Genomic DNA, 16,812 nt, shown 5'->3' on the forward strand with positions numbered 1-16,812 from the left:
GTTCACTCTGAGAAACTGAATTCTGAGTGGGGGGAGGCAGGGTCACCTCATACAATAAGCATGTTTAGAGCAGTTATTTCAGAGCCTTGGAAGATTGAGTTGTTGAAATGCAATGTTGAAATGTTCAGCAGAATACAATGCAAATGCAGTTTCTGCACCATACACCTACCACCTACCAGGGCTGTCTGTAATGTTCTCTGGTGACATGTGACTGTTTAGTTGAGTGTGTTTTTGTGGACATGTTAGATAGATAAAGGAGTATCAAAAGTCAAACTGTATTTCTCCCTCCCGTCCACCCTCCCCCTTTTTTCTGTCCCACCCTCCCTCTTTCTCACCCCTTGCCTCCCTCCCTCTCTTCCCCTCCCTGTCTCTTTCTCTGCAGTATATTAAGTCCTTCTATAACAGGACATGGATGGATCGCTATGGTGAGCCTGCATACGGGGAGACGCTCACCCTGCTCTGGTCCATCACCGTCTCCATCTTCGCTATTGGGGGGCTGCTGGGGGCCCTCGTTGTCACCGTGCTCATAAAAGTCCTGGGCAGGCAAGTGGAGATCTCTTCACATTTGTTTCAATGCGTTCACCCCCTTCTCCTCAGTCGTGCCCGATTGCAATGCCCAATCATGTTTTTAACAGCAAGGCAACCTTGCTATTTATTCGGAAGAGCTTGAGCTACCGCACACCCCCATCACACGCCACGTTAGCTGTTGCTTCCTGTCAGACCGCATTTTGCATACAAGCATTATTGTGCGGGTCAACAGGCGTCTGATTGACCAGTTTGGGACAAAACCTTTTTTTATTCTTCATTTGTCTCTGTACTCCACAATTGTAGATTTGAAATCAACCAATTCACAAATGGTTAAAGTGCAGATTCTCAGCCTATTTAAAATATATTTTTGGGGTTCACAATGTAGAAGTTACAGTGCTTTCCATACATAGTCCTCACTTTTCAGGGCACCATGATATTTGGGACAAATGGCATCACAAGTATTTAAGATTAGTCAGGTATGTTCAATTTCTTCCTTAGTGCAGGTATAAGAGATCTTTCAGTATTATGTCTTGATTCTAGGCTTTTGATTGCCTTTGGGGTCTGTTATTAGTGCTTGTCAACATGAGGATGAGAATTGTGTCAGTGAAAGTCAAGGAAGCCATTATGAGGCTAAGAAATAAGAAAAAACAGTCAGTCAGAGACATAGACCAAACCTTAGGCTTATGAAAATCAGCTGTTTGGAACATTGTTAAGAACAAAGAGAGGACTGGTGAGCTCAGTAATCTCAGTAAACGGCCTGGTAGGTGAAGGAAGGCCTCTACAGTTGATGGCCAAGGAATTCTCACCATGAAAAAAAACACCAAACTCTGATCCGACAGATCAGAAACACTTCTGGAGACAGGCATGGATATCACTATTGTCTTTAGAAGACTTCATGAACAGAGGCTACACTGCAAGATGCAGACCACTAGTTAGATGCAAAAACAGGATGGTCAGGTAACAGTTTGCTAAGAAGTATTTTTAAAAAGGCATGCAGAGTTTTGGAAAAAGTTCTCGTGGACAAAAGAGACCAAGATTCACTTGTAGCTGAGTGATGGCAAGAGAGAAGTGTGGAGGGCAAAGGAACTTCCCAAGATCTAAAGCAAACCCTCCCTCATCTGTCAAACACGGTGGTGGGCCTGTACGGCTGCCACAGGTACTGGCTCACTTGTCTTCATTTGTGATGTAACTGCTGACAGCAGCCGCTGAAGTGTACTGAAGCATCTTACCAGCTCAGGTTCAAGCAAATGCCTCCACAATCACCCGACGGCACTTCATCCAACAGCAAGACAATGTTCCCGAACACACTGCAAAAGTGACAAAGGAGTTTTTCAAAGGCAAAAACTTTTTTTTTATTGACCATTCACCTGATCTAAATCCAATTGAACATGTGTATCATATGCTGAAGAGAAAAATTAAGGCAGCTAGCCCCCAAAACAAGCAGAAGCAGAAGATGGCTGTAGTTCAGACCTGGCAGAGCATCACCAGAGACAATACTCAGAATCTGGTGGTCAATGGGTCACAGACTTCAAGCAGTTGTTGCATGCAAAGGATATACAACAATGTACTAAAAATGATTACTTTCATTTACATAAAATCAATATGTCCAAAACATTATGGTGCTCTGAAAATGGGATGTTGTACTAAAAATGTGCTGTAAAAGCTGAGAATCTGCACTTTAACTTTTGATTAACAAGACCAGGTCAAAACCTAGTATATGGCTGGACCGAACCAGCCGACCAATGGTGTAACTTCATCAGTCAGTCACTCAGTCACAGACATGCGTGGTGTAACTTCATCACTCACTCAGTCACTCAGTCACAGACATTCGTGTTTATAGGGCTGGCCCCGCTGTTACGGTCCAGCCAAAAATCTAAAATTATGGAGTACAGAGCCAAATCAAGAAAAAAAAAGCATTTGTCCTAAACATTGTGGGGCTCACTGTAGATTCACTTCAATTTACCAACTTTTGAAAACTTTTTTTTTTTTTAACTCCTAGAACAGTGGTGTCAAACTCGTGCCATGGAGGGCCGTGTGTATACAGGTTTTCATTCCAGCCTCAGATCTTGATTATATAATTAGTTAAATTATTTGCTGAATTAGGGATGCAGGTTTGTGCACAATGGTGACCCGACGTCTATGGTGACCCGCATTGTCTAAATAAAAATTTTCTTATATTCTGTGCTTCAATGCAGTTAAACGCATATGGCTGAATGAGTAATTGGACTCAATTAAGGCAGCATTAATTGGTTGGAATGAAAACCTGCATATACACGGCCCTCCATGGCACGAGTTTGACACCATTGTCCTAGAACACATCAGCCTTTTTTCAGTTCAGAAACAAATTCCAGTGACTGCTGAACTTGCCAAATTGGGGGTTTGAAGGAATAAAAACATTCTTTCTTTCAATTGTTAGTCAAAGTTAAATACAAGTATAATCCAGGCCTGTAAAACAATGATAACTTTATTGATGCATTTTGTTTAGTCAACAGAAAGTTTTCATAAGTTATAAGTTAAATGTTAATTGCTTAATGATTTGAAAGGTCCTGGTAGTGTGACCTTTCAGATCAGGACTAAATAATGATTTATAAATATTGATCAATGGGGAATGGTCAATATTTGCTTCAGTGGAAGGACAAAGGTGCTTTTAGGCCAAGGAAATAAAAATTTAAAAAAATAAAAATAAAATGAAAATCATTAAGGAACTGGCCTTGTAAGCTAAAGGTTTCAGGCTCGATTGCCAGGTAGGACACTGCAGTTGTACCCTTGAGCAAGGTACTTAACCTTAATCGCTTCAGTGCATATCCAGCTGTATAAATAGATGCTATGTAAAACATGCTGAAGTTGTGTGAGTAGCTTTGGATAAGAGCATCTACTAAATGACAATCATGTGATGTGATGTAATGTAATGGGAAGAGGTTTTCATTGCCAGAAAATCTTAACCACTGTTGGGAAGAGTTAAAGTGAGATTTTCCTGATGCTGGTTGGGAAGGTAACGGGTGAGTTCAGTAGGACAGTAAAAGTGAACACCACTCAGTCTGAATGCTGAAGTGGAGGACCTGGTGCTATACAGGCCTTAATTATCCTTCAATATGTAATGGTGCTTCATTCTCGCTTAATAGGTGTAGACAATGACTGAACATGCCTGATAGAGGATCGTGAATGGCCCTCCAGCTAAAAACAGTGCTTCCTATCACATCAAGACGTGTGGCCCATCCTGTTGGAACAGTGCTATCCAGAAACAGCCTGAAAGATCTTTAAAGTTATAAACAGTGAGCTTACACAAACCAAGTGGCATCCACATAAAGTGCTTTAACCGTACACAGACCGTGGGGCCCATCCATGCACTAGAACAGTGCCTTCACACATACACAGACCGTGGGGCCCATCCATGCATTATAACAGTGCCTTTACACATACACAGACCGTGGGGCCCATCCATGCATTAGAACTGTGCTTTAACACATACACAGACCGTGGGGCCCATCCATGCATTAGAACTGTGCTTTAACACATACACAGACCGTGGGGCCCATCCATGCATTAGAACTGTGCTTTAACACATACAAAGACCGTGGGGCCCATCCATACGTCAGAACAGTGCCTGAACAGGTACTAGACCAGAAAAGTGTAGGATGAGTCACCAAGCCGTCCAACTTTCTTTCATTTTTAGACAAATGAAGTTGCTGTTGTGCAGATTCCATTAAAATGTAATGCATTGTCAGAATTCATATTGTTTGCTTTTAGAGAATGGCAAGATTACTGCCAAATGCTATTATCAGTGGCAAGATCATTTATCTCCTTAAATCCTCCACCTTTTTTTAAATTTCAAATGAAATCCCACACAAAAAACATAACAAAAACTTCATACCCAAGGAAAACCTCAGAAATAAGCCTCCTTAATGATCAGCTAGTGAGCAGATATTGTCAGGATTACCTATGAAAATGCAAATTGGCACCATCTTCTCTGCATTACCTCACTGTGGCCATTTAGAAGGAGGCACACTTGTTAACTACCTCCTAATTATGTGTTCTCCAGATCTGGTCCAGAAGGGAAATAAGGTGTGCCAATTGTTGTTTTAGCTTTAACCAGCTACTAAGTCAAACCCCCACACCCAAAAAAGGGTGAAGTGAGCTAACTGTATTATCAATTAGATTTTATTGATCAGTGAACCAACGGGTCTGTGCAATCAGGGTTGGGAATCCCTATTGTAATACCTCTGCTGTCCAAACTAAAACTTGTTGATTACAATCAGGGTCCAAGCCTTGTTCTGTGTCATGGAACTACTGCCACTTAACAGAACTAAAAGGCTGAAGCCACACACCCTCTGATGAGATTGTCTGGCATCGTTCTCGCCTCCCACAACCGGCCTCTTTTGGGCGTGTTTTCTGTTTTTAAAATAGTGTTCCTTAAATGTTTATCAGTCGTATATTTTGAAAATCTTCTCTCCGCAAAAAGTCCTCCTTAATCGAACTGAATGTTGAATGGGGAAAATAAATTTTAAATCGAAGACGCTTGTTTCACATTTGCAGCTATACAAGCATGCCTTGCAGATGCGAAAAATCGGTTCCCATTGAAATGAGTGGAGGCGATTATGAAGTCGCTTCTTGTCGGAAGATGTATGGTTTCAGGGTAAGGTATGTCTTTGTCGCCTAGCTACTCTACGTACGGTATATGTGTACAGTCTTGAGTATATCCGACATTCCTTTTCCCTGATTGGCCGTTGCGATGAAAATGCCCTTCTCAGCTTGGCTTGCTACACTTAGTAGATTTGCTTCAATAGTGGCCTAAATGCATATAGAAAGAAGGAGTGCTTTTAGTTCTGTTATCTCTCTGGAGTAATGGGGGGTGGGGGGTGTGCTGTGTGGAGGGAGGAAATGGGGGGGAGCATTATGAATGATACTATGGGACTCCCTCGGTCCCCAATCAGTTCCCCATTCATCATTTGCGCGTGGAGAGAGCTAGTCTGCTGTATATTATATCTTTAATACAACCAGAGGTCTCGGACAGGTTTCCCATTCCACTTAATTGCCAGTGACCTGTGCTGGCATCTGTTTAGCGCTAATTAAAGGCGTTCACAGATGAAGATGGATTGGCTCGGGAATTGCCTCTGGAACCTTCCGGAAAACCTGGCAATGCATTTCCCCTCCCCACACTCTCACACCCCCTACGCCCTCTCAGGCCCCCCCCCAGGGGCAGACATCATCTCTGTAAAAAGCACATCATGTGGGGCATCCGTTCCGTGCTCCAATTTTGTGTGTGCTTGTCTGTATTTCCCTCTGCCAGGAACACTGACGCGACATGACACTTTTACAGTGTTGTGGCCACAGCCACAATTTGGGCAGATAGATGAAGGGCTGTTCCAATTTTGGACGATGATCACAACCCCCCCCCCCTCCACCCCCCCCGGTTTCACAATCACAATCTCACAGCCCCCCCAAGACTTGCGTTTAATGTTTACTGCAGTGGATGACACAACCCCCCCACAATCTCCACTCCAGACAGTAAAGATTCTCTATATTATCAGACATGAAACTAATGGGAAAACAATGGTTTATGGATCGAAGGCAATTATTTTACAGACATTTTAAAACTCTCTAGCGTATACTTACTGGCACTAAACACTTTTATTCCTTCCTAAACTACTGGGTTTTCCTGTAAAAAAGAACATAATTGATAACTATTATTAAATTAGTTCATATCTGTTTTCATGATCATCACTGCTACCATCATTATGTTATGATTAGATCCCTTTATTGTCCTCAAGGGAAAAATTGTCATGGAAATTAAAGTGCTTGTTAAGAACATTTAGACATACACAATATAATAGAAACAACCTCCTTATGAAAAGCAGTATACAGTATACAGTAAGGACATCATCATTGTTAACCATCCATCCATTATTTAACCTCCTTATTCCTGGTCAGGGTCGCCTATCCCAGCATGCATTTGGCAAGAGGCAGGGAAATCTATCGCAGTGCAGACACACCATTCAGTGCCATCATGTTTTTGTTTTTTGTTTGTTTTCCCTCTCTAATCTAATTTGGGGAATGAGCAGCTGCCCCTAATTGGAGCCACGCCTTCCCACCGTCATACAGCCGAGCAGCTGTTCTCTGTGTGCAAACATACTGATTCCCAGGGATGACTCATCACCCTCCCTCCACATTTAAATGCCAAGCTATCTGTAGTTAGCCGTCTCTGATTAAAGAACATTGTGAACCGCGGCTTTGGCGGACTGCATTTTAACCCGTTCCGTGAGGACCACAGTCCAAGCTGTTTGCAGCGAAATGTCCAGCAATAGCTAGGCGCTGTCTTTATGCTGTGTGAAGGTTCGTACTGGATATCTAAATCTCGCTCAAGTCGAGTGTGTGACTGGCAGCTCCTTAATGTGAGTCACAGTTCAGAGGCTGTTTTTAAGAGCTGGAAATGGACTGATTTCATGAGGATTGGACCAACTCCTTTTGTGGAAATGGTTTTAAGCTTTTAATGTATTGCAACGGGAGATAGGGAGAGGGGAGGAGAGAGAGGAAGACAGGGAGAGACGAGGAGAGAGAGGTAGAGAGAGACCCAGGATAGCCTTAATAACCTGCTCTACAGAATCATGTGGCCTTTGTGTGACACTATGATTTGTCCTGTCTGCTATTACACTATTACAATGTCAGCTATACAGTGACATTCACATTATAAATGAGAGCCTGACTGAACATGATGCTAATTATAATTCTAAAGCTCACCAAGTTCTTCTGTGACAGATACATGAAATTACAGGTTACTGTTCTGCTTGTTTTAAATGCTTGGTTTAATACCGCAAACTCTTGGGCTAGTTAATCTATCTCACATCACATGACCACCCTCATTCTCCATGCCTTGTCCTTTCAGCTGTGTCCGGGGGTTTTAATCTTTTGAAGAGAAGGTTTCTTGGAATGTTTTATTCAAAATGAAGTCAGTGTTCTAGTCCTCCATTGTTTTCAAATACAAGTAGTGATTGTTACATCAGCATTATAATGTTCAAATAAGAAGATTATGATCACATACTTGTGATCTTACACCTTAAAGGGTTAACTACCCGAGCAGAGCATCTCCAGTGTATCGCTCTGAAGGGTACGCATAGCTTCTCATTTCGGCTGCATTTTGTTGCCGTGGCCGTGGCGACGAGGGGTAATTTGAACTGTGAATCATAGGGGTCTTGGTTCATTTCCTCCTTGCAAATGAAATTTCAGAAAGAGCATGTTAAGATCAAGAGGTTATGCTCACAGGCCCCAGCGTTACTGTGCCAGACTGCTGTTTTATTCTACTGCTGGGTTTCAGTACAAGTTCTCCCTAGATTTCACAAGACAAGTACTGTCTGCTTTTGTGTTTAATAATGAACTCAAGGTGACACACAGTCTCTTTGGTCCCCTCTCTCTCTCTCTCACTCTCTCTCTTCCAATCTGGCATTCAGGCACATGCATTGTTCATGAATAAAGCTGTGGTTGTCTTTCTAAAGGGAGAATGCTTTGTTAATTGTGTAATTGTGAATGATGTTCTTCTTCATGTTGTTCACGTGCAAGTGCTGCCATTGTCTGTGCCTTTTATTCATGTTATGGTGTCCAGATTTCCCCCTTTCATTCCCATTGAGTCGCTGGAGCAAGAGCTGTGGCACTTTGGGAAATTTGCCAGCCTCTGTCAAACTAAAGGCGTGGAGTGTTAGAACAAAAACTTACAAATGCCCGTACTCTTCAAAGTGTATAGGTTCCTTGATTCTTCAACTCAGGATTTAGAAGTTTTGTTCAGACGGGCATTATATGGCTTGTGCGAGTTCAGGCAGCATGAAATGCTTTTAACGTGGTGATGTTAGTCACAAGCGTTTCGCCCGTCTACATTGACAGCGGACTGAGGGGAACACGGGTGTCCTGCCTCCCTTCGCTGACCCTGGTAAGGGGACGAGTGCACAGGGAGAACATGTGAGAAAAAAATGCAGACTTCCTCTGCCATCGATGAGACTGCCTCTCGCTCAACAGCACCAGAGCAACCGTCGGGGGAAGCACAGACAGAACCCGGACGAGGAGATTACCAAAGTAGGGGGTGGTGCTGTAGCTACTAGTAATGAGACTGTGGCTGTGAGCGCACAGGAAGAGGGGATTGTTGAGCCCAGTCAGAGAGAACAGAACAGGCCGGTGGGGTTTATGTGGGAAAGGAGTTGATTGTCGCTGCTAGTCAGGAAAGAAACGAAGATGATGAAACAGATTATGATTCAGAATCTAACGGCATATCAGTTTTAGAGCGATCGCATCAAAGTCACAATTTATGCACATCGGATCAGATAAATGATTTTCATAATGAAACATTTGGAAAATAAGTTAATGTGAGTGATTATTTTCCTGACACTGCCAAGTTCATTAAATCAGTTCCTATGCTGCAGAAGCTTGTCGGTCTTGGTTTATGGATAAGAAGAAATGCTTTCAGTTAGGAGAGCATGTCACTGCATTCAGAAAAGGGGCCATGACCAGGAAGGAGAAGACTGTTAAAAAAAGCAAAGAACAAAAAAGTAATAAAAATTAATAATGATCATGCATTGCAGGGTGTTTTCTCTTTCCTGTTTTTTTTTTTTGGTTTTGTTTTTTTTTTTCACTGAATTTTCTATATAAGCATGGCTGAAGCTTATATGTGTAAGGTCTAAGGGTGCGGTCTTTAACATCAATGGTAGGAGAGATAGCCTGAAAAGAACTCTGGTTTCTAGCGTGTGTGTGCAGAAAAGATTAGATTAAGTTTTATTGAAAGAAACTGTTATTTTAATAATAACTTAGACTGGGGCTTTTGGTGGAAGGGTAAATATATCCTAAGCCATGGGACTAATTTCAGTGCAGGGGTAGCCAGTGCTATCTACTTCTGAAATAGTGAGGGGAAGAGTAGTCTCAGTGAAGGCACATTTCTGGTACTGTTTTTTGCTTTATATGCTCCTAATGAGTGTAATGTGATCAGAGTGAGTGTGTTATAATGGGAGATAATTGAAAGTGCACTGTCATCTATTTCTTTATCTAGTTTAACATCTTAGCTGGAATGAATTAATGCTTGGAGAACTGAATATCCATCTGTTAGGCAAAATACTTTTCAATGTGTTAGATAGTAGGATGAATGCAGAAAGGCTTAATGTGTTTTATCTTTCACAGGCTTTTGATGCAAGATTAATGAATAGTTTTATTTATCCTGTTGATACCACAGATCATCATTTAATTACCATTGAGTTATGTCTCATCTCTTCTGTGAAACCATACTCCTATTGACATTGTATCACCAAACGGCTGCCAGACAATGATTTTAAAAATGTGTGTGTGTGTGTGTGTTTGTGCGTGTGTGTGCACGTGCATGTGTGTGTGTGTGTGTGTGTGTGTTTGTGTGTTTGTGTGTGTTTGAATGGAGGACTGCTGCAAGACAAAAGAAAGACAGAGGAATGTAATAAAAAGCGTGCTGCAGAACTTCTTCAGAGGCTGCCTCAGGTGGGGTGTGGAGATTGGGATGCTGTGGAGACTGAGGTCAGTCTGTAGGAGCTAAAAAAATACGGTTGGACAGCTGGCTTCAGGTCAAGCACCTGGGATAGATGGTCCTCCTGCAGAATTTTAAAAACATTTTTGGCAGTATCCGGAAGCTGATTTTCAGGAAGTGATGCTTGATTGTGTTAAAAAGCGTTCATTACCAGCTTCCTTTTGTAGTGCAGCCCTTTCCTTGCTTCCAGTGACAGGAGATTTGGCATTATTAAAGAACTGGCAGGCTGTGGCCTCTTTTGTGTTGTGTCTGTTCCAAGATACTGACTAACAGGTTAAATTACTTCCTGGGTATTCTAGTTCAAAAGTATCAATTGCATTGTATTCCAGGTAAATCCATTATGGACAACCTCTTTCTCATGCATGATGTATTTGATGTATGTATGTTGAGGTTTCCATTTGAACTCTGGACTGAGAGAAGGCTTTTGATCATGTTTGTCACGGTTTTATGTTTTGTACATTACAAGCCTTTGGTTTTGGGGAGGGCTTTTGTTTATTTGTGGGTTTATTGTATTGAGCCGGCCTATTTCAGTTCAGAGAGGTCTTAGACAGGGCTATCCCATTTCGGGACAGCTATATTCTATAGCCATAGAACCCTTTTTTATGTAGGCAGGAAAGAATAACACAGCAGTATAGTATAATGGGTTAGGAACTGGCCTTGTAACCTAAATGACAATGCTGTTGTACCCTTGAGCAAGGTTCAACTTCCATTATTTATAACTATTCATACAGATCTGTAGCAGTGCTTTACAGATATAAGAAAACAAAATAAAACCATAACATAACATAAAACAGGGATACACAATACATCATTTATGGAAAAACTCCCCCTCCATGCCTTCTCCCCACCGCAAATCTAATAAAACAGATTTTTTTAAAAAGATAATAAAAAAGCCAATAAGTTCAAATTAACAGGGTTAAAGGAAGTAAAATAAAAGCATTAATTGTATTCCTTAAGTTGTGATTTAAAAAGTGGGACTGAGGGAGAGTCTATGATTTGTGTTCCACAGTTATGGGGCATAGGAACTAAAAGCAGCCTGCCTCGTAATTTTAAAACAAACTTTTGGGACATAGAATTGTTCAGCATTTGATGACCGTAATGCTCTCTCTGGTTGGTGAGGTAAAATCATCTCTTGTATGTATTCAGGTGCCATCCCATGTTTTGCTTTAAAAACCAACAGCAAAATTTAAAAATTAATTCTAAAACTAATTGGAAGCCAGCGCAAGGATTTGAGTACAGGTGTAATGTGATCATACGTTGTAATCCTTGTCAAAACCCTGGCTGCTGAATTTTGGAAAAGAACCTGAGAATTATGTTTGCATTACGTCAGTATAAATCCGGATATACAAATGGATGCAATGTAAATTCTGTAGGATATCTTGTCTTTAGGTTATCATCTTTGAGAAATGGACAATATCATTTGTATGACCATAGGAATGTATCTGTTTTCTCTCTCTGCTGCCTCTCCCCACTCTCCGCTCCACAAAGATGGAAGGAAACATCCTTGGGACAATAAGCCATGTTACAAGTCTCATCTTTATACAAGTCTGGGATGTCCTGGAGTGCCGTCTCAACTATGAAAGATTGATGACTTTATCACCTCTGGGATTTTAATCAATCAAAGAGACACAGGATAACATATTGGGAGACCCTGCGTGGCTATATGCTGCACAAAGATCCATATTCCTTTTAAGTTTGAATGCAATCTGCAACGTTTAATTGAAATTTGTTGAAAATATTAATGTGTAGATAGCTAATGGTTCTTGAGGCCTGCTAGCTGAAATCTTTAAATAATTAAATTATTATAATCATTATTATTTTAAATAATTACTTTAAATTAATAGTTGAAAGTTTTTTAGAACCAGTTCCAGTTTTAAGTGAAAACCAACGTGGTATGATTTAGTTTTATGACATATTTTGCCTGAAGGAGATAACAAAATAAATCGACTAAATTTATTTTGGATAAGTGAGGGGTTTAAAACCACCAATAGTTGTGCCTGTCTATGCGGATGATGTCAACATCTTTATTAAGGATCAAGATGATGTTGTGACTGTAGTGATGTGTTTTGATGCGTTTGATATGTTTGTTATAAACTGGGAGAATAGTGAAGCCTCGCAGGTGGGGCATTGGCAGGGGAGGATGGCCCCTACTCCGCCGGTGGATCTTAGAGGGTGAAGGAGACAAATGAAAGCCCTTTGGGTATTTTTTGGCTCTGAGGAATTTCAGAAACAAAACCGTGAGGGTATAGTAGAGAAAGTGTGTGCCAGGTTGTCAAAATGGAACTGCTACCACAATTGTCATACAGGAGAAGAGGTCTGGTTGGTCAGCATGGCTTCATGGTAGAGACGTATTGTATTGCCTCCACCAAGGGTTTTATTGAAGAGGTTCAGAGGAGCTTTGTGAACTTTTTCTGGTCTGGACAGCACTGGATTTGGGCAGCTGCTTTGTATTTACCAGTACATGAGACAAGGCAAGGACCCATGGATATTTCCTCAATGGTGATGGTATTTAGAGTGCAAGCAGCACAGAGACTTCTTTATCATTCTGGCCTGAGCTGGCTGGATACAGCTCACCTGCCTCTGCTTCTGGTTCATTAACGCTACTAGTCTGTCCTCTGCCAGCGTACGGTCATGCCTGCGTTGCACGGGATGTGTGAAGCTGGGTAATTTAATGAGGAACACTCGGACTGGCGTGGCGGCTCTCGATGAGATGGCAGATAGAAGGTCCTCTAGACTGCTGCGTGAGGTCGTGGAGGAAGTCTGTGCCTCCGTGCCAGGTGCTCTAAGAGCGCTGGCTGTAAATCAACTCTTTCTGACCAGTGGGATGATGAGTGTGAGTTCAGTTTCCCCTCCCTTACCATTTTCCCCTGCAACAGAGGAGTGGGCAGGATGAGGGAGATTTTCTGTTCTTTACAACCCAAAAGTTGGGAAAGTTTGAAACTGTATGTAAAGGTACACAATAAGATGTCCAGTGTTAATTCAACATTTCTTCTCACATTCCAGTTTGGGACTAAATGTCATCTGTTAAGACTTGAAGTGAGTTCTCCTTCACTGTAAAGCACTTTGAACATTCGGAAAAGTGCTATATAAATGTAAGGATATTATATATATATATATATATATTCAGTGGAGAATAGTACATGGGGCAAAAGCTATGAACAGACGTCTGATGCACATGGATCTTGATACTTGGAGGAGTGTCCTTTCTGTTCTGCAACATAGTTTCTGTCGGATTTATTTATTGAGTGCCCAAGGTTAAGGTTTTGATTTAGTCTTTTAGAAAGATGGTTTCAAGGGTTGGGGGAAAAGTTTACCCTTGAAATGTTTATTTGCAGTCCTAAGTGTAAAGTAAGGAAGAAGTCTGTGCATGACATGTGTATACCCAGTTATGATGCTGACATGGATGCTGGCAGCTAGACATTTTTGCTTACTTGGGGCCATAGTTTATGTGCTATGTAAGTTCAAGATGAAATGGTGTGTATTTATTTTGACTTTTGAAAATAGTTTGTTTGAGAGCCTGGGTTAATGTAATTTAATTTCTGAATGCATTTCTTATGTACATGAATTGACTTGTACCCAAGGAAGACATTTTTAAAGGCATTTTCAAATTCTCTCTCTCTCTCTCTCTCTCTCTCTCTCTCTCTCTAAAATCATAGTTTTAAGACTAGGGTTTGAAAAGAAGGCTGATCTACCATTTGATTTGTAGGGTTGTGTTTAAGGAGCTGCAAACACAGATTATTTTGCCTTGTCAGACACTCAGCTCCACATTAACACTGAAAGTTCTCCTCATCCACCTTTGGACCTAAAACATTCCAATTTAATCAACACTATGAAGCAAATGATCTTTTTGTTACTTTGAATATAATATTTATATGAAAACTTGAAAAGCACTTTTATTACAATCCATTAGATAATGTATGTTTTCACCTTGGGGTCAGGGTGTAAAAAGAAGCATATTTGTGATAGATAGAGAAAGAAGGTCACATACTCCACTTCCACACTATAAAATACTTCTCTTCCTTCTCTCTGCTCTCTGATGGTTCACCATCAGCCAGTGACAAAAGGAGAACAAGAATTTAAAAAAGACAACGTATGGTGATTTTCACTTTAAAATGCAAATACAACACAGCATCCGCTGTGAGGTGAGATTCATTGCACTTGCCAATTGTACTTCAGCTTAAACAGACCATGGAAGTCTCCCATTGGTCATGAGAGTGCAATTTGGCAGCGTATTCCATTAGGGATGCTGCACGGAGTGATGTGGGCTGTTCATTTGATGGACGCAGTTTGGCCTTGCCCAAATATATGAGATGGTTCGTCACCGGAGATGATACATTGTTCTCACCAGGTAGATATTTATACAACCTATTACAGCTAAGCACCTTTGCTTGAGCTAAACGGCCGTGCCCCATTTGGGTTTTGAACCTGCAACCCTTTTTTTACAAGTCTAGCTGCTTAATCTGAAGTCTCTATGCCGGCTGCTATACTTCCAGCCTAAAGACATGGGAGGGTTGAACTAGTAGTAGGCACTGAAGTGAATGTCTGGGCCTTTTAGCGGGCGTAGTCACTTGTTTTACACCTCACCATAGCCTGTTTTATCTAGTCATGAGAATGTGTGAAAAGCCACCCATAAAGAACTGAATGATTTCCAGCTCTGGAGGCAGACAAATAATCAATCAGTCATGAAAGTTGTCTTGATTTGACGCTCTTGACAAAAGAGATGAAGTAGAGCTCCTCACAGAGTGGATTACAGAACATTGAAACTCAAGAAAGACAGGAAATGACAGAATAACAGACAGCCAGAGATAAAATAATTTTGTTATCAGAGACCCATTCATTTTAATCAATTGTGCTGCGGAGAATTAATTATGTATCTATCCATTTATAATGTTCAATTGTATTTGCATAACTGTAGTGCCCTCCATAAATGTGCACACACACAACCACACACATATGCTCCCTCACACACACACACACACGCACAAACACACACACACTACATTGTAAATCTATGTTTGTTCTAATTTTTTTCCAGCACTAAGGATTTCACTGAAAGTCTATCTTCTTTGCAATTAAGGTCTGTGTGTGGAAGATTTTAGAAAACTTCTGTTCTTTAGTTTAGATCCTTCGTTTTTATGGGTCTTCCTTTTTTTTATTCTTTTTTTTTTTGTTCCCAGGGAACAATCAATGTCCATAAAAATAACGTCTATCCTTCACTACAAAGCTGTCTGAATGGCATAAAGTTGCATGCCTTAAAATTACAACTTAATATTCACTTTTCTATTTAGCCTTTTAAATAACCCAATGAAGACTTAGTCATAAACCTCCAATGTATCATGATAAGTGCTTTCATATTGGTTCTGCACATTTTGTGCCTGACAGGAATCACTTTTCATGAGTTAAAAGTGGAAATACTCTATCTTTGTGAATAAGAGCCCTTCCAGTGAGTTGAAAGTGAAGATACTCTATCTTTGTGAATAAGAGCCCTTCCAGTGACTTGAAAGTGGAGATACTTTATCTTTGTGAATAAGAGCCCTTCCAGTGAGTTGAAAGTCAAGATACTTTATCTTTGTGAATAAAAGCCCTTCCAGTGAATTGAAAGTGGAGATATTTTATCTTTGTTAATAAGAGCCCTTGCAGTGAATTGAAAGTGGAGATACTTTATCTTTGTGAATAAGAGCCCTTGCAGTGAGTTGAAAGTGGAGTTATTCTATCTTTATGAATATGAGCCCTTCCAGTGAGTTGAAAGTGGAGATACTCTATCTTTGTGAATATGAGCCCTTAGAGTGAGTTGAAAGTGGAGATATTCTATCGAATATGTGCTCTTCTTGTTGAAGGGCTTTTGGATCAAAATCAGTAGAGCTGGCACCTGGGACCCCTGCAGAAACATGGGCCCTAGTGACCCCCAGGGGCCACTTGTGTATTCAGGCTGAATCCTCTGGGTCTCAATGAATTCCCAGTGAATCCTTAAGCAGATTGAAGGACAAGCACAGAAACCATTTTGATCTAACCGTTTGAACTGAAAACCTGTTTCTGGGTTTTGGGTGTGTTTTTGAATTATTTCATTTTTCTAAAACCTTTACTTAAAGCATGGAGATAGATAATCCTGGATACCAGTCAAAAGAGCACATTAATGTACACTGAACATTATACAATCACAGAAATAAATGATACAAAGCATTAACATACTCATACTCTTATCAAAAATGTAAAAAAAAATAAATAAATAAAAAGACTAAATAAATAAGACATTTTATTTTCAGGTTTAACCATATTAAAATATGGTCAAACTTTTATCGTTGTAAAGAAAAAAGGATTATATAAAAGTTTAAATAAACATTTCTTTCATCAGTTAAAGCCCAAATGTTCTCAAACTAAGTAATTTATAAGTTAGCATAACTTTAGCAAAGTGTTGATGGTTGATACATGCATTCTCTTGCAGCATTGCTGCAGAAGGAAGCAAAAAGAAGGTAGAAATCAATTGCTACTAATGAGCAATTAACTACCTTAATTCAGAGGGAGAAAGACAGAGTGAGAGAGAGAGAATTGCTGTGATCATTAGCCAAGCAACCCAATCATCACTGTGTGCCCTGAGCTCTGCACTGTAAAAACCAAATGCAATTTTACTAAATGAAAATGTCTTGTCTTAAAAAAACAGAATAAGTCATTAAGCTCAATTAAAAAGATGGAGAACAGGTTCAACTTAAAGACCAGTGAATACATGAACAGATTAAGTGTCTCTGCTCAAATGATTCAAGGCA

At 40.5% G+C, this 16,812-nt stretch overlaps 1 protein-coding gene across 3 annotated transcripts in view; it reads left to right on the top strand.

Moving 5' to 3' along the window:
- slc2a9l2 (solute carrier family 2 member 9, like 2) overlaps window positions 1-16,812 on the top strand; it is a 136,401-nt gene that overhangs the window by 21,576 nt on the left and 98,013 nt on the right. For all 3 annotated transcript variants that reach the window (XM_064343863.1, XM_064343862.1, XM_064343861.1), the window contains exon 4: window positions 383-547. In XM_064343863.1, coding sequence (XP_064199933.1) covers window positions 383-547 — 165 coding nt within the window. The remainder of the gene's footprint in view (window positions 1-382; window positions 548-16,812) is intronic.

This window comes from Anguilla rostrata, chromosome 7 (assembly GCF_018555375.3).
Source record: "Anguilla rostrata isolate EN2019 chromosome 7, ASM1855537v3, whole genome shotgun sequence".
In the NCBI taxonomy this organism is placed as follows: domain Eukaryota; kingdom Metazoa; phylum Chordata; class Actinopteri; order Anguilliformes; family Anguillidae; genus Anguilla; species Anguilla rostrata.